We start from the raw sequence: 21,886 nt of genomic DNA, 5'->3' as shown, positions 1-21,886 counted from the left end.
TGGTTGTTTTCTCTTTTCTTCTTTTTATTTTTTTTTATTTTTCAATTATTTCTTTTTTTCTATTAAACACATATATGTAATGTGATGATGGTCACAGCAATTTCATTGATTATCAAAATGGACTGATTTAAAAGACAAGCTGCCCAATTCAAATTGATGGATGTGGACTCTTATCTTGAACCAATCCATTCTCTTCCCTTTTTTTTTTTTTACTTTATTTATTTATAATTGTAGAAAATAAGCTAAATTATTAAGTTATTTTTAAATTATGAAATTATTAATTGTTTATATAGCGACCGATTACGTAAAATCAGTTAGTTATATGTAACCAAATAATCAATATAATCATAAACAAGAAATAAAACCAAAATGTAAGAAAAAAAATAGAGAGGTTAATTTTAAAAAATATATAAATATGTTATATTTAATATTTATAATTACATATATATGCTTAAACCACAATAATGCAAAAGGTGATAGGCCATGCATGATGCCCAAATGAAACAAATAGGGCCGTTGGTGGGTAGCTTTTAAAGTTGAGATGAATAGGAAAGTATAGAATGTTCCCAAACAAAGAGAGCGAGAAGTTTGAATGTATAATCATCTTCTTTTCTCATCCCTTTTATTCTTTTGGCACTTTTCAATTATCAATCTCAATTGTTAGGTTATGCCACTAACAAGTGATCCCCATCCCAATAACGACCAGTCGATGCCACTTTTCGTTCATTGCCCCTTTGAGAATATTAATCAAATAAAATCAAAATATTAAATTGAAATTATTTCATTCAATTCAATTGAATATATCTTAATTAAAATTGTCCTACAATATAAAGTATTCTGTCATTTTAACTTCTTAATAATAGAATTTTGGATAATCATGCATCAAAATGTTATAATATATGGAATAATCAACGAAACCGACCTTAGCTCAGTTGGTAGAGCGGAGGACTGTAGTCGCTTGAAGCAGATAATCCTTAGGTCGCTGGTTCGAATCCGGCAGGTCGGATTTCTTTTCCCAATTTTTTGAAAAAATTCCCATTTTTCTTTCATGACATAATCCTAATGCACGTCTAAAATTGTGAAACCCATGCAAAGGCTGTGGTTTTTTTCTTTATACAATAAGTTTTAATGTTGTTAAATGAAATTTAGAATATAATATTAGTGTAAACTTTGTTTTGTTATTTCTGTAATGGGCATTTCATTTTAGCTGGGCATCAATTTATTCTCTATGTTCAGGTTGTTAAATTCCCAATATATTCTCCTACATTTTATATGGTTATGAAATTCCAGATGCCAATGACTCCAAGTTTCAATAAAGCGTTTTTACAATGATGTTTTAGAATCTGGCATTGAGATGCTAAATGGTGAAAGTGGTGGCTGCTTCAGCTATATATCAAGGCGTATGTTGCTCATAAGGTTGGAAACAGAATGAACTTGGCAATTATTTGCAGAGCATGCTGCTTAGAAAGTAGAAACTGATATGTACTTCTGAACTCGTGATTCATCAATATGTGAATATTGTTAAACTCTGGATAGTCTTTTTTTAACAATTAAATCTTGATTCCCCTCTTTGACTTAAGTCTTTTTATCAATTTATGGGCAGAAGTATTGATCAAGCAGGAGTCTGTAAATTAATTGTTGTTGTGCATTGTGTCTGCTCCATCACATGTTTGAGTTCTAAATGGACTTGTTTTGTCTTGTTGTGCTCTTGTGCACTTTTTTGTGATGATATGCATGAAGAATCCCTTCCATTTCCTTAACGTATTTATGAGAGCAGGTTGAGTTACACTTCCCACTGGATCCCTGTTGTGCTCCTGGGTTTATGATGATTAATGGTGTAGAACTTTTGAAAGGGGGTATTTAATTCCATATGAATAATAACAAAAGGCTCATACCATAGCTAATGATTAGTTGCTATGTATGCTGTATATGCCTTTCAAATACATTTTTGTACGTATCAAACACGTCTGTTCTCTATCGATTCCTCACCTAACTTATCATGCTTTTTAAGCTTTCTGAAAGTTTCCTCTGTAGGAAATATCTTCAGTTTGATATTTGAAAACATTGTTAGATAACAGTTACAGTTACGAATCTTAGATAAACTAGTCTTTTATAGGTTAGGGTTTTTGAGTCTTTCGATTAGAAACTCTTGTTTTGCAGCCATGTTTTAGTTGTATTATGAACCTAAATATCTTTTTTAAAAAAATTAAAAAAAAAAAATTATTTTCGAAATTTGGAATAGCTTTTAGACTCTGCATAGATTTAATTCGATTGTAAATATATTTAAAGATAAATATATCTGAATAAATATTATAAGAATCATATTCTACTCACTCAATTTTCAATAAAAAAAAAAAAACAAAGAAAAGAAAAAGTATACAACAAGCTAAATCACCTCTGCGAGGTCACCACGCGGGCCATCGTCCTCCTCAATTTTCTGCTGGCCTTTCGAAACGACACGAGAATGGAAACAAATTCTCATGCTTTCAGAGTGGCAAAGCCATATCTTGCAAGAAAATCGCTACCCTACAAACCAATTCTATCATTGTCGGAACGGATGAATTTTTATTTTAGATGGATTTTTTTCACTTTTATTAAAATATAAAATTATATAATGAAAACTCTCCTTATCAGGAAACAATTATTGAACACAAATTTTGAGCGCCATCACCCTGCAAGATTAAAGTTAGCTCCTTTCCTTTCACTTGCATCTCTTAACCATGGAAGCCTTATCCTTTCAATTTCTTCTGTTACTTTTCTTTCTTTCGTTCTGTTTCTACCTCTACCTTCTTTACATTTTACAGAACAAAAACAACAAAGGCTTCAAAATCTATCCTCTTGTAGGAGCTCTACCGGATTTCCTGAGAAACCGCCACCGGTTTCTCGACTGGACTACTGAAATACTCGGCCAATGCCCCACCAATACGGCCGTCTTCCACCGTCCTGGCAAAGTCCATGGAGTCATCACAGCAAATCCTTTAAACGTTGAGTATATTCTCAAGACTAACTTTGACAACTACCCAAAAGGCGACCGGTTCATATACCTTCTTGAAGATTTCCTCGGCCAAGGAATCTTTAACTCCGATGGGGACCTGTGGAGAGTCCAAAGAAAGACTGCAAGCTACGAGTTCAACACCAAATCACTGCGAAATTTCGCTATGGATAATGTCAGAATTGAGATTTCAAATAGATTGTTCCCAATCCTTTCAAGAGCCTCGAAAAAGAACCAAGTACTGGATTTACAAGATGTGTTAGAGAGGTTTGCGTTTGATAACATATGTAAACTTGCTTTTAACGTGGATCCTGGCTGTCTCGGCGGCGATGGAACCGCCGGCGGTGAGTTTATGCGTGCCTTTGAAGTAGCTGCCACGCTAAGTTCAGAAAGATTCATGTATGCCCTTCCACTCTTATTGAAAATCTGTAAATTCTTTAACTTGGGAACAGAGAGAGCACTCAAACGATCAATTAAGATCGTTCATCAATTTGCAGATGAGATTATACAATCAAGAATGGAACAAGGGACAGATAATAAAGACGAAGATTTACTCTCCCGTTTCATTGGAAACGATGATAATTCAAAAGAATTTCTCCGAGATATTATCATAAGCTTCATTCTTGCAGGCCGAGACACCACATCTTCAGCTTTGAGCTGGTTCTTTTGGCAATTATCATTGAACCCACAAGTAGAAAGAAACATATTATACGAGCTTGAAGCCATTGGAGCACGAAAAGGTAAAAATATAGGCGACGCTTATAGTTTGGAAGAACTACGAGACATGCATTATTTACACGCAGCAATTTCAGAGACATTAAGATTGTATCCACCGGTGCCTGTAGATACCAAAGCTTGTAAGAGAGATGATTGTTTTCCGGACGGTACATTTGTCGGAAAAGATTGGTTTGTTACCTACCATACATATGCAATGGGGAGGATGGAGAGCATATGGGGCAAGGATTGCAGAGAGTTTGTGCCTGAAAGGTGGCTGCAAGAGGATGGGATTTGCAGACAAGAGAGCCCATTTAAGTTCCCGGCGTTTCATGCTGGACCAAGAATGTGTCTTGGGAAAGACATGGCTTATATACAAATGAAATCCATAGCAGCAGCTGTGATAGAGAGGTTTAAGATTGATGTACAGAACAAAGAGAAGTGTCCAGAGCATTTGTTGTCTTTGACACTTAGAATAAAAGGTGGGTTGCAGGTGAAGGTGAAGGAAAGATATCCAGGGTCAGTTTCAGCTTCACAAATTAGTGCATTGTATAGCAGCTAGAGAACAGCAACTATGAGGCAAATTGCTATTGATTTCAACAGGCAACTTTGCTTACTGTATGCGTTTTTTTTCTAAATGAATATCATAACTCTATCTTTGATAAAGTGAATAAGTTTAGAAATACGATGTTTGAGTTTGATTTAATTAAAATCAATTGTATAAAGAATATTTGAAGATATAGAGTATTTTTAAAATTTGGAAGGGAGGTCGTTTTGCTTTTTAATGGATATGTTCAGCGAGACAAATGTAGAATGTAGAATGATTCAGCAGGAATTTGAATTAATTGAGATTCTGTGAATCTCAAATGTAGAATGATTCTAATAATTACAAGTATCTGTGTTCCGTTTGCTGTCTATCTATTTGATCTTAAGAAAGTTGAAATTAGTTACTTTACAAATATGTATTGTATCTGTATTCCGCTTGCGGTCCATCTATTTGATCTTTAGAAGATAAAGGTTGAAATTAGTTGCATTACAAAATGGCAGCAGCTCTTAAGCAAGACAAAGTAGATGAAGTCATCAATCACCATGTTTAAGCAAGAGGTCGAGCATTGTAGAATCTCAGTAGAATAGGAATTGGAATCCTTGTTGAATTTGACTAGGTTACCTCCACATTCAAGAAAATTGTATTGTTGCCTTAGTACAAAGACGACAATAGGCACTTAGTCATATTGTAATTTGAGAATATTTATTCCTTCGTTTGATATAAATAATTTTATAAAAAAATTATTTATATAATAAATATAATTTAAATTTGCACTCTCAGACTTAACCCGATGGTAAGTGCATCCGGTTAAACCTGATAGATTTCAGTTCGAATCCTCCATCCCTCATTTCAAACAAAAAAAAAAAATATATATATATATATAATTTAAATTTAAAAAATATAATTATTTTCTAAACGAATCAATGAGTTTATTAATATTTCGTTGGAATTAAAAATGGTAAAATTCGAGCTCCATTCAAATTTAAATAAAAAATTTGAGGAACCAAATTTAAACCTTTAAAATTCGATTTGCTCAATTTATGCCCCTATTTTATATTATAATTTCGAATCCCAATCCATCCTTCGATCCTCGCTTCCCCGTTGACTCGTTCATCAAAGTACCGGAGCAAGGAAAGAAAAAAAAAATCTGGAAATAGACAAAGAAACAGCAGCAGCAACTAGTAAATCTGAAGCAGAGAAGCAGCCGTTACTCTCTCTCTTTACTCTGCGTCTGTTTCTTCTTTGTCTTAGCTCTTCTCTCCACACCAACAACTGGTGAAGCAGCTAAAACAACTGGCTGAACGAACAAGGATAACTGCAACCAGTTTTCTCTGTAAAACAATCTTATAGGAGAAACTGAAATATGGGCATTTTACATGACGACGTGGTGATCATCAGACAATCAGAGAAAGAAAGAGACCTCAGCATCATCACAGTCAATTGCCCTGATAAGACTGGCCTTGGTTGTGATTTGTGTCGCATCATACTCTTCTTTGGCCTTAATATCGTTAAAGGAGGTAAGTATAACATGGGCCTATATTTTTCTTCTTGCTGCTCTGTGTTGGTCTCTCGAACAACAGTACAGGAAATTAATAAAGAAAATTTATAGCTTTCTCAATTTTGTTGTTGCTATTTTTTTTTTCTTCTCTTCTGCTTCCAATTTTAAATGGTAAAAGTTAGGCTTTCTGCCTTTTCTTCACACTTTCACTAACCATATTTGTGAAGACCTGGTGGGTTTGGTGAAATAATTTTTGTTTCTTAAATGAATTTGTGGATAAAGCTGTGGGATTGATGTCTTACTTTGTTTGGGATTTTTGATATTGTGAAGATTTATCTACGGATGGGAAATGGTGTTACATAGTGTTTTGGGTTGCTGGCAATTCATCAACTAGATGGGATCTTTTAAAGAAGAGATTATTAGGCGTATGCCCTTCTTTCTATTCAGCTTCTGGGATTTTGTATTATCGTCCAGAACTGCAGCAGACTCCAAGGCCTCCTGATGTCTTTCTCTTGAAGTTATGCTGTCACGATCGTAGAGGGCTTTTACACAGTAATTTTCCCTGGAATCTTTGGCTTGTTTTTCGACTTGTTTCCATTAAACCTGCTGGGTTTCTTGATTTTATAGATTTCTGTTTGTATGTGTACATGTATTGTTGGCCTTCCGGGTGATCTCCCGGATGGTTCTGGTTTTTTGTTTGTGTTTTTATCGATTCTTATCCATAATTCTGCTCTGCAAGACAATTGAGAAATCATGAAGGAAAAAGATATAAAATTGGAGCCTAGTCTTTTCAGTTACCAGAGTCACACGTAGCCATAATCATATAGAGAGAATGACATAAAGTTGACTGATTCTCCTATTTCCCTATTTGTGGATGTTTGAGTGTAGAATCAATTTAGCACTAGAACATTTCATAAACTTTCTCAGATTGAGTTTTGGAGGGTTTATTTTGGCAGATGTGACTGAGGTGCTATGTGAGCTTGAACTCACAATAAAAAAAGTGAAGGTATCCACAACACCAGATGGGAGGGTGATAGACCTATTCTTCGTTACAGACACCAGGTTTTGCATTCATTTTATCTCTTCTCAGGCATATTACATTTTCGCCAAGTTTATTGTTGCATTAAAAAAGAATCCTTTAATAATGGGTATCCTTGAATTTATGGAGTGCACATTTGGAAACCACATTTTCTAACAACTTCTTTTGGTCATGTGAAATGTGAATTGAGAGACGGATGTAAAGGATGAAAACTTATGTTTGCGGTCATCTTCTTCTTCCAAAGTAGTATTCCTTTATTGCCTTGGCTTTGTCAGGGAGCTTCTGCATACGAATAAGAGAAAGGAGGACACATATGATCACTTAAAAGCTGTTATGGGAGATGTAATGATAAGCTGTGACATAGAAATGGTTGGCCCTGAAATTACTGCATGTTCACAGGAATCTTCACTTCTTCCAACTACAATCACAGATGACATGCTTCACTTGGAAATTCCTGATGAACTCCCTAATTCACTAACTTCCTCTAGTGTTTCTGTTACAATGGACAATTCACTGAGTCCTGCTCATACACTTGTTCAAATTGCATGCCGAGATCATAAAGGTCTTCTTTATGACATAATGAGAACCCTAAAGGATTACAATATCAAGGTATATACATTAATAGTATAGAATACTCTGTAGAAATTTTATCCAAGCCATTATCTTATGCTTTATATGGAGGAGTTAAGAACCTACTTTCTGCAAACAAACTAAGGGAAGCAATATTGAACTATGTTATGGCTTTTGTGATCAGATTTCTTATGGGCGCTTCATGATAAAACAGAGAAGGAACTGTGAGATTGACTTGTTTATTGTTCAAGCTGACGGGAAGAAGCTAGTTGACACTAAAATACAGAGAGCTTTGTCTTCTCATCTGGAGGTGGAATTATTGCGACCTCTTAGAGTAGCTGTTGTTAGCCGTGGTCCTGACACAGAGCTACTAGTGGCAAATCCTGTTGAATTATCTGGCAAGGGCAGGCCTCTGGTATTTCACGATATCACACTTGCTCTGAAGATGCTTAAGAGTTGCATTTTCTCGGTACCTTCCTAGTATTCTCACTGAATAAGCTTTAGATGGATTTTTGCCATGCTTGCTATTTTTTGCTTTTCCCTTGTTACTGTTATCAAATGAGACTGTTGCTGCAATTATGAGTTTCCAACAATAACTATGATGTAAGCTTCTTTTTTTTTTTCTTTTTCAGGCTGAGATTAGGAGGCACATGATTGGAGATAGAGAATTTGAAGTCTACAGAGTCTTACTTGATGAAGGGGAAAGTTTGTCCATCCCAAGAGGCAAAATTGAGGAAGCAGTTTGGAATGTGCTAATGGGTTGGGACTGAAACAATTTTAGATATCATTCTTTTTAGATTGCCGTGGCCTGCTTTGCAGATTACTTCTCCCTATCAAAACATGTATGTGATGTAAATTACAGATCGTATGTCATCTAAAGGCAGAGCTCTACCGCTTCCACATCTATGTATACAACTCATGTGAGGCTGACTTGTACACAAGGATGAGTTGGAAGCAGGAGATAAAAAGAGTGAAGAGGTACATGGGGCCTTGTAATAGACAGCTGGAATACATGAAAGGGTCTACTACTGGATCCCTGTGATGGTTAACTCGATATCTTATCATGTAATCCATTAATGCCTTGTGTAAATAAGATCAGCATGTAGAGCATGCAATGTACAGTGAAGAGAAGCCTGTAGTTCAGAACTACTACTTGTGCCACTACAGGGAGCTGTACAGAACATCAGCATATGAACCCAATAATAAGTAGCAATCTCGTTGCAGTCTTGTTTATAATGTTTCTTCTAAATTTTCTGTTTCATTTAGCTGATCAATGGTGAACGTGCCCCCACCTTTAGGAGCTCTTCTGGCAAAATACTTTCATTTTCGAAGCAATGCGGGGTTGAATTTTCGCAGGCGTCTAAATATAAGACGTCTAATGAGAATGATATGTAAAAGATGCATCAATATATACTCTGATATGCTTCTGCTGAATACTTGTGTCTTGAAGTTGTATAAAGGTCAACCATGGAAATGACTTAGCCTTTTCAGTGTCAAGGCTTCTATTGGGTAAGATGCATCATAGTTCTGTGGAGGTTGGTCCAGGGTCACTGCTGCTTGTTTTTTTGAGACCCGTTTCCAGTTTCTGTGGAGGATGGTCCAGGGTCATTGCATTTTAAGATTACTACGCCAATGCCGCTTTCAGTATGAACATATTCCCCGGCTTGATTTTTATCATAAAATGATGTCAAAAACAAATCATCGTTATCTTTGCTGTTGACGTACAGATCCTTTGGTGTAAAATAAAATATTATTTTATTTTTAATTATTTTTTTATTAATTGATAAATTTTAATGCAATAGTGAAAAGATTAAAATAAAATAAAAAATAATCATAAAAAGACACCATAAACAATTAGATGATAGAGATAATTCTCATATTATTGAATTGAAGAATCAAATTTATATATAATGAAAAATAAACATAAAGATGCATTTATTTTGTATGATAAAACTCAACTATTATTGAATTAATTAATATATTTTAATTAATTATTAAACCATAAATTAAATTAAAAATAAATTTATTAAGTGAAATTGAGTCTTTAATAAATAAAAAATATTTAAAAAAATTTAAAGATATCATTAAATTAAATCAAATTAAATTGAAAAATAAAAAATATTTAAAAAAATTTAAAGATATCATTAAATTAAATCAAATTAAATTGAATTTAGTTCTTTAATTTTGATTTTTTTAACTTAATAAAAATTTCAATTAATTCGAAAAAAAAAATCAATTAATCCCAATTATTTAATTTTTAAAGAACCGAATGGGGCAGATTAAAATATTCTTGGAATCGGAGGCCTTGAGTAGCTGTGCATCAGGAAATGGAGAACGCCTCGGAGAAAGGGTTAGAGGGGACTGGTCTGGAATTGCCAAAGAATCGCCATGGCAACCTCAAGAGTGCTTCCACTGATCAAAACCTCCTCGAAATTCTTCGTGATATTAAAGTTTCCAAGTCCCCTGTAACCCATATCCTCTTTTCTTTTCTTCTTTTTTCTTTACGAGCTCATTTTGTCCTTTATTTTTAATCGTACCTAAGCTTGTTTTGTTGTTTGCAGGCTGTTATCAACTATGGTGCCTCATGGTATTCTTCTCCCTTTACTAACTCTTGCTCTTATACGTATTTTTTTACTTGTTTTTTGGATTTGTAATCTAGGTGTCATATATGCATGCAAAGTGTTCGATGTATATCCTGTTTGATAATTAGGAATGCTAATGTTGCATTCTTCCTTAGAATGTTTTCCTTATGAAACCTCAGCTCAGAGTGGACTAGCAATTTGGTTGAGGGCGAGATGGGATGTTTAAGGGTTGCACTTCTTTCCCTTTTTGACTTCCCTATGAAGGGTTAATTTCTCTACCTTCTCTTATCTACCTACCTAAGGGCTAAAGAGGGACTGTTGGCGTTTAGGCTATTTTGAGTTGCTTCCCTGCTATAACAAAGTTATACTACTCTAACTCTGTTTTAAGAATTCTTTGTAACGAATCAAATGGCAATATTTTGATGGATTTTTTTTCCCGTTGCTTTAAGAACATTTTACTTTCCCATTAAGGCCTCACATTGATGGGTAAGGAGGCAAAGTGCCTCTTCTATGACTTGCACAATCCTGGCTAATTTTTGGGGTTGAGAGACTGCCCGTTTTATCAAATAGTATTTTCCTGGTTGATCTTTGTAATTGATGTTATTCTTGTTCCTTCATTTTCAGGTGTGGGGTGTGCAGGCAAATCCTTCCTGCATTTTGCCAGCTGAGCAACAACTTCCCCAAGCTTTCCTTCATTTATGCAGATATTGATGAATGCCCAGAAACAACACAGCATATTCGTTATACACCTACATTTCATTTTTATCGAGATGGCGAGAGGGTTGATGAAATGTTTGGTGCTGGAGAAGAGCGACTGCACGATCGTTTGTGGTTGCACTCCTGAGATGCAGGGACTACCCGGTGGTAGATTGTACTCTGCAATTGTCAAATTGTGTAAAACACTAATATTTTGTGCAATTCCAATTATGATGATCTGGGTTACCAACATTCCTGCTTCTTGATAGTTATACATGTATTAATGTGGTATCAACCTTTGTTATAGTTGTAAAAGGATCCGGCAAAGAAATGACATGATAGAATTCTCATTAACGGAAACCAAATAGATTGGTCAATGTATAAGTCTAAAAGAAAATATAAAGGAAAGACAATGAATACTGTGGTTCCTAACCAATCTACTAGCTCGACTTATAGCACACATCACAAATGACTCATCTCTTGGGCCTTGAAATTTTCAATGCAATATCAGATTCATGTGCTGAAGCTTCTTTATTCTCCCTCAACCAGCAGAATGCTGGCAGAGATAATAACACCACCACCAAGCCAAGCCCAGAACACTCAGGCCTTGGGTTTGAGGAGCTTGACAGTCTCCCAAGTGAAATCTGGGTCGTCACGGCCAAAATGACCATAGGCAGCAGTCTTCTGGTACCTGAAGTTGCCTCCTTTCTTCAAGTCAAGATTGATAGCAATCATTCCGGGCCTGAAGTCAAAATTCTCCTTGATCAATGCCAAAATATCTTTGTCTGGGATCTTCCCAGTCTTGTAAGTGTCCACAAAGACTGACAATGGTTCCGGCACGCCAATTGCATAAGAAACCTGCACAATGCATCGCCTCGCAAGCCCTGAGGCCACCACACTCTTTGCTGCCTGTCTAACAATATAAGCACCACTTCTGTCCACTTTAGTAGGATCCTTCCCAGAGAAGGCACCTCCACCATGAGCTCCCCATCCACCGTATGTGTCAATAATAATCTTTCGACCAGTGAGTCCTGCATCTCCATGGGGTCCTCCAATGACAAACCGACCTGAAGGGTTAAGGTGGAAGATAGTCTTGTCATCAAGATATTGAGCAGGGATTACAGGCTTAATCACATGTTCTTTCAAGTCTGCTGCAATCTGGTCATTGGTGACAGTCTCATCATGTTGTGTTGAAATCAGAACTGTGTGAACCCTAACAGGAACCATGGCTCCATTTTCATTCTTATACTCAACAGTAACTTGGGTCTTACCATCAGGTCTCAACCACGGACATGTCTTGTTCTTTCTAACCTCAGTAAGCTTAGCACCAAGTTTAGTGGCCAGCACATGAGTTAGTGGCATAAGCTCAGGTGTTTCATCAGTGGCATACCCAAACATGTGGCCTTGATCACCAGCTCCAATTTCCTCTGGTTTCTTGGTGAGATGGCCATGAACTCCTTGGGCAATATCAGGGCTTTGTTGCTCAATGTTGACGAGGACCTTGCACTTATCAGCATCAAGACCAACATCAGCTGATGTAAACCCAATGCCTCTGCAAGTATCTCTAACGATTTTCTCATAGTTTACTTTAGCCTTGGTGGTGATCTCACCGAAGACCATAACCATGTTTGTCTTTGTACAGGTCTCACAGGCAACCTTGCTCTCTGGGTCTTGTTCTAGGCAGGCATCAAGAATGGCATCTGAGACTTGGTCGCAGAGCTTGTCAGGGTGTCCCTCATTGACAGACTCAGAAGTGAAAAGGAAGGTCTCCATATCTCAACTGGACCACATCAATTATCAACAAACGATAAGAGCTTTTCAAACATTAAAAGAAAAAAAAAATACAAGCAACATTGAAATTATGATTCCATACAAAAATCCTTTAAAATCAGATTTGATTCATTTTGAAAATATAAATGAATCTAAAATTTACAATAAGATTGGATTTTCTTATTTGACATACAAGAAACCTAAGCTCAAATAAATCTCTAAATTGGACAAGAGAGATGTATTTCAAATTGATTTGCGCCCCAAAACAATCCAATCGTGCCCTAAAAAGTGCCAAAATCAACTACCCCAGTGATGAAAGAACACTGTCAGTCTTAAACAAAATCTAAACAGAGATTTTATATGAAGATTATAACAGAAAATCTAATAGATCTGCAATGTAAAACAAAGATTGGAAATGCTTACCTGTGAGCAAAAAGAGCGAGCTCTAACAGAAGAAATGGAAGAGCAAGCAAGAATTTAAGAGTAATATATAGTTGCAGAGAGACGCGGTGTCCTTTGACTCGCTCTCTCTCACTCGCTTGCTTCCCCGCCCTTTTCGCTTCTCTATTTATAAGCTACCAGTACTCTAATCTTATGAAATCCTGCTCATGTTTGGACTCGCTATGAACCCTTCAATGTGTGGGACAAATGCTCTAATCCTATGCATGAACGGTTGAGATAATGTAAGTAGTTTGGTAATGGTTGTGGGTGATAAGTCTCTACAACCACCAACCTTTTTGTGGTTGGTGGGCAGGTGGAAAAACAGGATTTCAAATTGAGGAGTAAAACTTTCCTACTCCCTTCCTCTTATAAATATAAATTTATTTTAATTTTAATTTTTCGTCAAGTTATTTTATTTTTTTATAATATAATTAATTTTATTTTTTTAATATATTCATATTTAATATATATTTAAAAATCATTAAATTTAAAAATAGTTGAGTAATTTAAAATTTTCAATTCTAGTATATTAATATGAATAATAACATATTACAAAAGATCAAACAATATTGATTACTTTTAAATATAACTATATTTATTTAGTAAATGTAAAAATGGAATTAAACTTATTTTTTTGAAAAAATAATTTTATAGGAATAAAAAACTTATAGCACAAAAAAATTAAAAAATAAAATATATTTTTTTATATTTTTATTATTTTTTTTAGTAATATTACTACTAGTAGTTACATTTAAAAACTTTAAATTCAATGCAGATTAACAGAAAGTCTTTTATTTTTTAAGGAAAAAAAAATTACCCACCTTAAAGAGTTGGCTTCTCCACCATTGGCAGGTGGGTCGGTAGGTGGGCCAACCCAACACCTACTTCTTTGAATGATCCAGTTGGAGCTCCAGTGACTAGATCGGATCCTGCCATCTAATGGTGGAAGAATAGCAGTCATCTTCCTTCGATTTTATTTTTAAATTTCTTTTAGGCTTATTTCATAACAATAAAAAGTTAACGTAATTTATACGAGGCAAAATTAATTTTAGCATACCGCAATAAAACATGTACTAAAATTAGTGTGCGCGAGTAAAAATTACCCCGTTTTGCTGAATATACATCTAGCAGAAGATTTTGCGAGTGCAAAGATCGAACAAAAGATTCTATATCTCAGACTAAATCCATTCTTGACATTGTCAATTTCAGCTACACATGAACAGCTATTATCCTTATTAAATTCACCTGATTCTCATTAACTATACCTAGTTTAAGCTTTTTAGCACTGATAACACCCGCAGACCTTGCATGGTGCATCAACTTAGTCTCTCCACAGTAAGCGTTGGGTTTCAAACCGCAGCAGGCCAAGTTCATATTTACCATAACACCCAATGAATATGAAACTCCGTAAACTGCACAGAATGCAAAGCCTCTTGAAGGGATGGTTCATTGTTGCAGCATTAACCCAAAATCAACAGAATATTGCTTCTATGTTGTCTGTACAATCTCCCAGTTTAGAACTTTTCTCCTGTCTACTGGTAATGCTACTAAATTTTGAACTGAATTTTCATTATTCTGCACTGTAAGCCAGGAGAAACATGCGTAAATTTCCAACATTAATTGAAATTTTATTAGCTTATAAGAAACACAACTTAGATGAATGACAGGAAAATACTTGATTTACCTCGAAGGTTAGAGAACTAGAATGTCATCCTTGCACGATGGCCAAAAATCTTTCATTCAACAACTCGGAGAATATTGTTACAAATTCCACCCCTGGTCACTGACTCTGTCTGGGGATCAATCTTCCAATGGCCATCAACAATGAACTTTATCTGCAATAGTCGTACATTGAACTTAAAGATTAGTTACAGAAGGCAAAAAATGTCTGATGGAACGTATAGCTTAGATAATGCTATAGCATCTCATTGACAGAATATGACAACAAAAAACATAATTTTGTTCCACTCTTTCCTTTTTAAACAAAGAAAATTTTTTATTTTGTCAACGTCACAGTATATTAAAATATTCATTCGAGACATGGCATGCTTGGAAGCAAGCATGTGAAACTTTGCATTTGCAATAATCCTCTGCTGTAATTAATTTTGGCAGTGGGCATTCTGACTTCCGTAACATAAACACCATCCTTCAGAAAATATACAAACAAAGATAAGAGAAGCGCATCTCTCTCTCTCCACATAAACAAAGTGCCATCAAAGCTACATGAAAGGAATAAATTAAATATCTTGTATGCAATTTCATGGTAAAAAAATCTAACTATCAGACAAATAATTTCATGTACATGGACGTATTACTAAATCTCAGTTCTGCGCGAAGGATCAATTTCATAAGAAATATCAACTTCAAGTAATTATGGTATGAATTCTAGGCTCTCCTGCTCTTACAGCCTAAAGTGGCCTTGCTCCACCTGATTCATGGAAATGCCACTTGCTGTTTTGAGCTCTACCCATTCAGCAATAGTAAGCCAGAAACAAGCAGTTTACGCAATCATGTAAAGGCTAAATTGACTTCATGAACTCCCAACAGATCAGAAGCTAGCATGCCCATATCTAAAATACTAATTATTTTCAGATATAAACTATAAAAATTAGCAGTAATGTAACTATTTGGATGCAGATGTTCGCACCTCATATACACCTGGATAAAGCCACAGCATTGTTGACCAAAATCTGGATTTCCTGGAAATCTTTTACCAGTGAGTTTATTATTCCTCCCTAAAAGAAAATATTATAGCAAAGGAGAAGAAAAGAAAAAAAGGTGGAGGTCCATATTGCATGATATTGTGAGAAAATACAAACCCAGCAACAAACAAAATTTGGAAAGATTCACATCTCATCAGAAATCAGAATGATATAATTGTTTTAATACCAGCACAAGATGCATTGATGACTATTGTATAAAAGAATTCTACCACAGAATCAATTAGCTCTGTGGCGTACCTGAAAGAACTTACAAGGAAATCCATGCAATTTGTCCTGCCCAGACTAGGCCTACACCAACACATATGGACGAAACCAATGATTTTGCAAGATTTCAAATTCTATTTCATAACTGCTTTTATTCTAATACACTAAATGGTTTGATTCAAAATGTTGCAATACTATCGGTTCAGTACATTAGACCCAGTTTGGGCAAGAATTTTCCAACAATGGGATTGTGTCTACCTACCTACATCTAGAATCTAGTTTGCCATATAGCCAATGTTGTACTTTAGGACCATGATAAAATCTTCTCCACAATTATTTTGCTCCTTGACAAGAAAAGAAAAAGGTATTCTGTTCATATTTTGATCCATTTGTCTGCTACATCAGCATCCCCAAACTTGATAAATGGCCACAAATGTTTCGCAATGACCACAGGATCTCAAAGCTAGCCATGTTTTATTCCAAAAGAAAACACAGGAAATCAAGCAGAAATAGAATGAATTTGATTTGATGCAATTAACAGTGTTCCAAAGAATGAAAGTAAAGTTTAAATTCCTTAAGAGAGATAATTAGATACCTCAAAATGACGAAAAAAAAAAACAAACAAAGAAACTGTGTTTGATTATTCAGGCAACACTTATCAAATGATAGACTTAAACCTTGATCCAGTAGAATCCACAATACTAGAAGATGGCTGAGGATCCAGTTTAATCGGGTGATGCCAACCATTGAAGCTACCTGCCACCTCCACAATTTCACCATCCCCACAGTACTGGATTTCGACCTAATAAAATGTGACATCCAGTCAGCATCCATAACATGGTACTAATTCCAGAAGAAAGTTGAGAAACTAAATCAATGATATAAAGAGTGATAAAGATATCCGTCATCGTCAACTTTGTTGGTTCTAATATTGGTCTGACTTTTCCCCTAAACCTTCGGATTTTGGGACTAAAATTCTTCAACTGTGTCAGAACTTATTACATGCACAAAGAACAATCTTCCAAGTTTTTACACTTCCATGTTCACATCATATTGGTACATTAATCACAGTAGCAGATAATGCTCATTTCAAATGGTTAATTCCTTGTCTAAAATATATTTGTTTCACTCTGTGCTACTCATAACAGAACTCTTCAAAATAGCATAGTTTGCACTTTGAGGCAGGCCTTGCCATATTCCCAAATTATCCGATGCACTTCCAAGTTTTCAATGGTAATCTGACTTGTTTAATTCGAAAAGATTCACTAGCAATACCTCCACTAATTCAGAAAGGCTTTCTTCAGCAGCAACTAGTTCAGCATCTTTGTCAGAGATAAGTTTTTGAGCTTTGCTAATCTCTTTTTCAGCCTTGCTTTGTAAATCAGATAAAGCAAGCTGCAAGCAGCAATTAAATTTGAAATAATTGAAAGTGTTACAGAACAGAACATTATATTTCTGGGAGCAAAAAGCTCAAATATAGTCCATGAAAATGCATTTGTTAATATCTGCAACGACTTTCATCAGTCTTAATATGTAAACCTGCAACATGTTAAAGAAAGATAAAGAAATGCTTCTATGATTGTGAGTTTTTCATTCGGTGTTCATTAAAAACTGCTTTGCATCTAAGGATGTGCACTGAAAGCGCAACCATCAAAATAATTGGATAAAGAAACACTGCTCAGTTGTTACACATCTCTGAGATAATAGACAATAATTGCCTACCACCAGTCAACTTCACATTTATATTAATTCAGCTCCGCAAACAACCTGAACATCACTCAACATTCCTTCCATCTAAATTAGAGCATTATACTGATAACAATGTCATGTCAAGGACAAGAATAGAATATTCAATGAGCTTCAAATATTCAAACGTTCGCACCAATAAATAAGCCATTTGATATACCATAAATTATACATCTAAGCTTAAACTTCATCTTCACAAGTAATGCTTAGAGTGATGTACTCAAAAACAACTTGAATGCAGGAAATTAGCCAAGCTGCACTAGCTTATATACCTTTTCCTTCTCAATCTGTTCCTGCAAACGGGATAGTTCCAACTCCTTTTGACGCTAAGCAACCAAAAGATCCATCAAATTAGCCAATAAAAAGTTTTATCATCACAGTATTAGAAGAAAATATAAGTTTAAAGGAATGTTAAATCATTACCAGCATGAATTTGAGATTATTAATCTCAACCTGATTCTCCCTCCTGCTGGTCTGTGTCACAGAAATGAGAAAGCCAAAAAATTAAAGTCAAAACAAGAGTCCATGAGATCTAATAATTGCAATAATAGTATTACAACCTCAACATGCAAACCCTTGTCAAGATCAGAACTTGCTGGACCTTCATCTGACAAATTGCCATTCCTACAAATAAAAAGTAAAAGTAATATGCTTAGAATCCAGGTAAAGGAAAGAGAGAAGGAAAAAGAAATGAAAAAAAAATTATGTGCCAAGATACATAATAAAACTGTGAATATTTTAATAAAACTATTTAGAACCACTAAAAATAAGCACCACAAGTTTCAAAATTTTGCTGTGTTCTTCACTGTTCTTGTTGCTCAAACAGTGTGATAATCATTTGATATGAAAAAAGAAAAGAAAATATCAACAAAATGTTAGTGTCTAAAAAGATTTTCAATAAAACTGAAGACTAATATTTCTGGTGTCGTATTGGTTTTACAATTGGCAAATACAAAAAGTAGAAGCATGCCTAAATATTGATTACTGATCCAAAAAATAAGTTGGAAAATTGTCGAAACAAACAGCCACCACCACTGGACCACACTTCATAAAAGGAATTCAATGATGCAAAAGTAGTTTAAGCAACTCACGCAATAATGTAGGCAAATAAACAATAGCTACCCTTGAGTCTAAGAATACCAACCTAGCCCCATAAACCATCTTATGAAGCATGTTGCGCCTGGATGTTGGTATACTTCCATTCAGTGCCAAAGCAGCATTGCTTCTGCCAAATGCATCTCCAAAGTTCTCTTCATAAGGTGCCTCTGATGGAATTTCAGCCTCATTATCTGGTTTGTTAACGCCCTCGCTTTCTTCAATACTTTCATCTAATATTCCATAGAAAGTATCTGATCATCAAGCAGCTCACATGCTCAGTTTCAATTTCCAAAGACACAGAATAATTAAAAATCATTAATATCAACCTGGGTCAAATACATATTGCACCTCTGAACTTTATAAAAAAAAATCTAGTGGAACCATGAACTTTCAAGACACCTCATGACACACCTCAACAATTTAAAAGTATAATTAAAATGAACTTGCAATCTTAATACAAAGTATATCCACAAGCTTCAAATGTTACCCAAATTCATCATTAACATTTAATAACCCAACAATAATAATCACACACAATGTACAAATTTTGAAATTGAAACTTACCCTATATTTTCTACACTTGAAAAATCTCCTCTTTGGATTCAAATTTATCTAAGAATACTTTAGAAGATCCACACTGCTTACAGGATTGCGAGATCATCTCAATTCTAATTTTAAACAGTTCAAGTGTGCCATAGAATGTCTTCAAGCTTTCTTAGCAAAGTTCATTAGTGCAAATATTTATTCTTCCTATCAATCTACTGCAATTGGTGGTGTAACAACCAAAAGTTAAAAAAGAAAAAAATCATAACTCAAAAGTTGTTTATGACCACAGAAATATGATTGCATGACATTCTAAAACTTTCAAGTATTTTGAACAGAGGACATAGATATCATTCTACATGTCATTGTGGTAAGGAAAATCAACTAAGAAATGGAAACTTGAGAATCAGACAAAAAATTATCAGTTGAACAACTTACAGAAAAAGCATAAGACTATCAAATCGACCTTAAGCCTTGCAACAAAACTAAAAACTAAACACTTTCAAACTGAGTAATCGGATAATCACATTATTGTGACTGAAGATGCAGTTGCTTTCCGAACCAACACAGACTATCTTCTAACCACAAGGCAATAATAATTACTTAAGTGAGACATGGCCAGAATTTTATCAATAAACTTACCTTCAGTGACATCCAAATTTCCGCTCTGAATAAACTTTGCCACCTTATCCTCCAAAGATGAATTGGCTGCAGAATCTCTAGGCATGCTGCTATGGTCACCAAAGTTGAGACTTGCAACAGGGCTATCGGCTGGACAGTCCAACTTTAAAACTCCAGTTGACAACGAAATATCTTCAACCATTCTGTTGACCTTCTCCTCATGATCTTTTGAATTGTCTAAGGCCTTTTTTCCCGAGGAAGAATTAACTGAAGTTTCCATAGGCTTATAGGTATTGTTATCAGAAGCGGAATCAAGATGCCTATTCAAACTACCATGCAATGACACTTTAACAAATGGTTCTATATGCATTGAACTGTGACCACTGGAGTTGCATTCAGGATTACTGCCTGCACTCTCTGAATGGTCGTCGATGATGGTGACTTCCTCTGGCAATTTAGTATCTTTACTAGTATCCTCCACCTTCTCATCCTGGCCTTCTAAATTACATGAGGCTATCAACAGGAATGGAACTCAAAATAATGAAATAAGCATAGATAAAAGAAACATATATTGACCTGTTACTGTTAGTATATCTATGTGATCACTGAAAATGTCCTGCTCTCGAGCTAAGCTTTTCTCTTCATTGGATTCATCAATTTCCTCCTTCATGGAGTTCAAAAGCAAACGTCTAAGAAGTTTATAACCTCTCCGCCTCACAATGTGTGCAAGATCAGTTCTATAAAAAGGAAAAGAAAAGAAGATTAAAGAGAAACTTTTGGACCTAATGCTTGACGATGTATATCCACTGTTATAATAAAAAATGAGTTGGCTACCCAAGAATCAGAAATGAAACCCCAGAGGCTCACTCACCTTCCATTATCAGAAAGCTCCTTCATCGAGGGAACATGATCCTCTGGAAGTCCAACAGCTGATAAAAATTCTCGGATATCATTGCAAAGCTCTGCATCGCTCTTCACCTTTCTCCCGCTCCTAAACACACCAACCCATCACAGTAGTAAATAACTAATAACGAAACTAACAAATAAAACAAACCCACCAATCAGAAAATTGAAAAACCCAGTAACCCAAAAGAGAAACCTGGATTTCTTCGCCGAACAAATACAAATTCTGAAACTTTTTTGAGGTGGGTGGTGATGGGTATTCAAGCTTATCTTGCATTCTTCTTGAATTAAGAAGAGCTTATGAGAAGAGAGAGTGAGGAAGCAAGGGGGATGATAAAGGGTCGGCATGAGAAGAGGGTTGTTGGGCAAGCATTGAGAAATTGAGAGCTCGATAGTGCGTAGTGCAGAGGAGAGCTCAGTTTCCTCGAAAGATTATGCGAGGATTAGAAAGTGATTATTAGCGGATTAAAAGGTTAATGAAAAGTTTGTGGAAACAACATTATCCCTCCGTTTGATTTGATCGTGACAGCTAGCTTCAATTCCACCATCTATATCCATACTCTTTCAAATCACCTCATATTTGAGATCCCTCCGTTTTCTTTTTTTTTTTTTTTTTTCATAAAATAAAATAATCACTAAATATTCTAAATTTTATTTATTTTCATGCTGATAGAGAAATTGGGGAAATTGAAATAAAATTTGGAAATTCTGAAATCAAATAATTAATGAGATTAAATAATTAATGAAATCAACTATGAATTTAATTAAGAAAATAATTTATGACCTATATGAATCTAAAACGTAAATATACATTCATGTGGTTTGAATTCATAATGAATTAGATTTATTTTAAAAATTTTCTTTAATTAATATGAAAATTAAATTAGTAACTTTAGCTAAAATGTAAAAAAAAAAATCCTGATGGGCTAATGGCCCACCATGAAAGGAGGGGAAATGTAATGGGCGTACCCAATTACCCATTTAATGGGAAATCAATGTCCGGCCCACCAATAATCCACCCGATAGCAGCCCACTCAATTTGAAATAAATAAGTTAATCTTTTTCCCTTATTTTTATTTAATTGAAAAAATATTAGTTTGATTTAATTTCTGACTAAATAAGTTTATTTGTTAATGATTAGAAAATGGAGATAAACTATAAAAAATTATATATTTATTATTTAAATGACAATCTCATGA

The 21,886-nt window shown here is 34.9% G+C and overlaps 5 protein-coding genes and 1 non-coding gene across 11 annotated transcripts; 4 read left to right on the top strand and 2 right to left on the bottom strand.

The window, feature by feature from the left end:
- Nucleotides 1-917: 917 nt before the first annotated feature.
- On the top strand, nucleotides 918-1,006 carry TRNAY-GUA. Its single transcript is given in 2 exon segments — nucleotides 918-954; nucleotides 971-1,006. It is a non-coding gene; the product is annotated as a tRNA-Tyr (tRNA).
- A 1,621-nt stretch (nucleotides 1,007-2,627) lies between these two features.
- Nucleotides 2,628-4,372, top strand: LOC110620215 (cytochrome P450 94B3). Its single transcript, XM_021763850.2, has one exon. It carries the CDS (start codon nucleotides 2,721-2,723, stop codon nucleotides 4,266-4,268), a length of 1,548 nt encoding a protein of 515 aa, XP_021619542.1. The 5' UTR covers nucleotides 2,628-2,720; the 3' UTR covers nucleotides 4,269-4,372.
- A 938-nt stretch (nucleotides 4,373-5,310) lies between these two features.
- Nucleotides 5,311-8,583, top strand: LOC110621170 (ACT domain-containing protein ACR10). 2 transcript variants are annotated; one of them, XM_021765311.2, is made up of 6 exons: nucleotides 5,312-5,770; nucleotides 6,082-6,303; nucleotides 6,708-6,813; nucleotides 7,066-7,399; nucleotides 7,545-7,829; nucleotides 7,993-8,583. In XM_021765311.2, the coding sequence occupies exons 1-6, from the start codon at nucleotides 5,617-5,619 to the stop codon at nucleotides 8,128-8,130; spliced, it is 1,239 nt and encodes a 412-aa protein (XP_021621003.1). In that variant the 5' UTR covers nucleotides 5,312-5,616; the 3' UTR covers nucleotides 8,131-8,583. The 2 variants fall into 2 exon arrangements, with proteins under 2 accessions (XP_043815220.1, XP_021621003.1); XM_043959285.1 differs by lacking the exon at nucleotides 6,082-6,303 and having other exon boundaries at nucleotides 5,311-5,770.
- A 1,055-nt stretch (nucleotides 8,584-9,638) lies between these two features.
- LOC110621202 (thioredoxin-like 3-3) lies at nucleotides 9,639-10,890 on the top strand. Its single transcript, XM_021765370.2, has 3 exons — nucleotides 9,639-9,825; nucleotides 9,922-9,947; nucleotides 10,567-10,890. Exons 1-3 carry the CDS (start codon nucleotides 9,688-9,690, stop codon nucleotides 10,784-10,786), a joined length of 384 nt encoding a protein of 127 aa, XP_021621062.1. The 5' UTR covers nucleotides 9,639-9,687; the 3' UTR covers nucleotides 10,787-10,890.
- A 70-nt stretch (nucleotides 10,891-10,960) lies between these two features.
- Nucleotides 10,961-12,988, bottom strand: LOC110621201 (S-adenosylmethionine synthase 3). The gene is made up of 2 exons (XM_021765369.2): nucleotides 12,832-12,988; nucleotides 10,961-12,418 (listed from the first exon to the last, which is right to left on the bottom strand). The coding sequence occupies exon 2, from the start codon at nucleotides 12,409-12,411 to the stop codon at nucleotides 11,239-11,241; it is 1,173 nt and encodes a 390-aa protein (XP_021621061.1). The 5' UTR covers nucleotides 12,412-12,418; nucleotides 12,832-12,988; the 3' UTR covers nucleotides 10,961-11,238.
- A 907-nt stretch (nucleotides 12,989-13,895) lies between these two features.
- On the bottom strand, nucleotides 13,896-21,235 carry LOC110621199 (protein PTST homolog 3, chloroplastic). Of its 5 annotated transcripts, none has more exons than XM_043958750.1 (13): nucleotides 20,884-21,235; nucleotides 20,656-20,775; nucleotides 20,361-20,521; nucleotides 19,806-20,282; nucleotides 18,667-18,850; nucleotides 18,083-18,146; nucleotides 17,946-17,996; nucleotides 17,795-17,848; nucleotides 17,052-17,171; nucleotides 16,454-16,578; nucleotides 15,497-15,548; nucleotides 14,534-14,684; nucleotides 13,896-14,429 (listed from the first exon to the last, which is right to left on the bottom strand). In XM_043958750.1, exons 1-12 carry the CDS (start codon nucleotides 21,033-21,035, stop codon nucleotides 14,586-14,588), a joined length of 1,659 nt encoding a protein of 552 aa, XP_043814685.1. In that variant the 5' UTR covers nucleotides 21,036-21,235; the 3' UTR covers nucleotides 13,896-14,429; nucleotides 14,534-14,585. The 5 variants fall into 5 exon arrangements, with proteins under 5 accessions (XP_043814685.1, XP_043814683.1, XP_021621057.1 ...); XM_043958748.1 differs by having other exon boundaries at nucleotides 13,896-14,424; nucleotides 18,667-18,871; nucleotides 20,884-21,234; XM_021765365.2 differs by having other exon boundaries at nucleotides 18,667-18,871; nucleotides 20,884-21,233.
- Nucleotides 21,236-21,886: the final 651 nt, after the last annotated feature.

Source organism: Manihot esculenta, chromosome 8 (assembly GCF_001659605.2).
Source record: "Manihot esculenta cultivar AM560-2 chromosome 8, M.esculenta_v8, whole genome shotgun sequence".
In the NCBI taxonomy this organism is placed as follows: Eukaryota; Viridiplantae; Streptophyta; class Magnoliopsida; order Malpighiales; family Euphorbiaceae; genus Manihot; species Manihot esculenta.
Note: the sequence above shows the minus strand (reverse complement) of the source record. Positions and strands in the feature narration are given on the sequence as shown.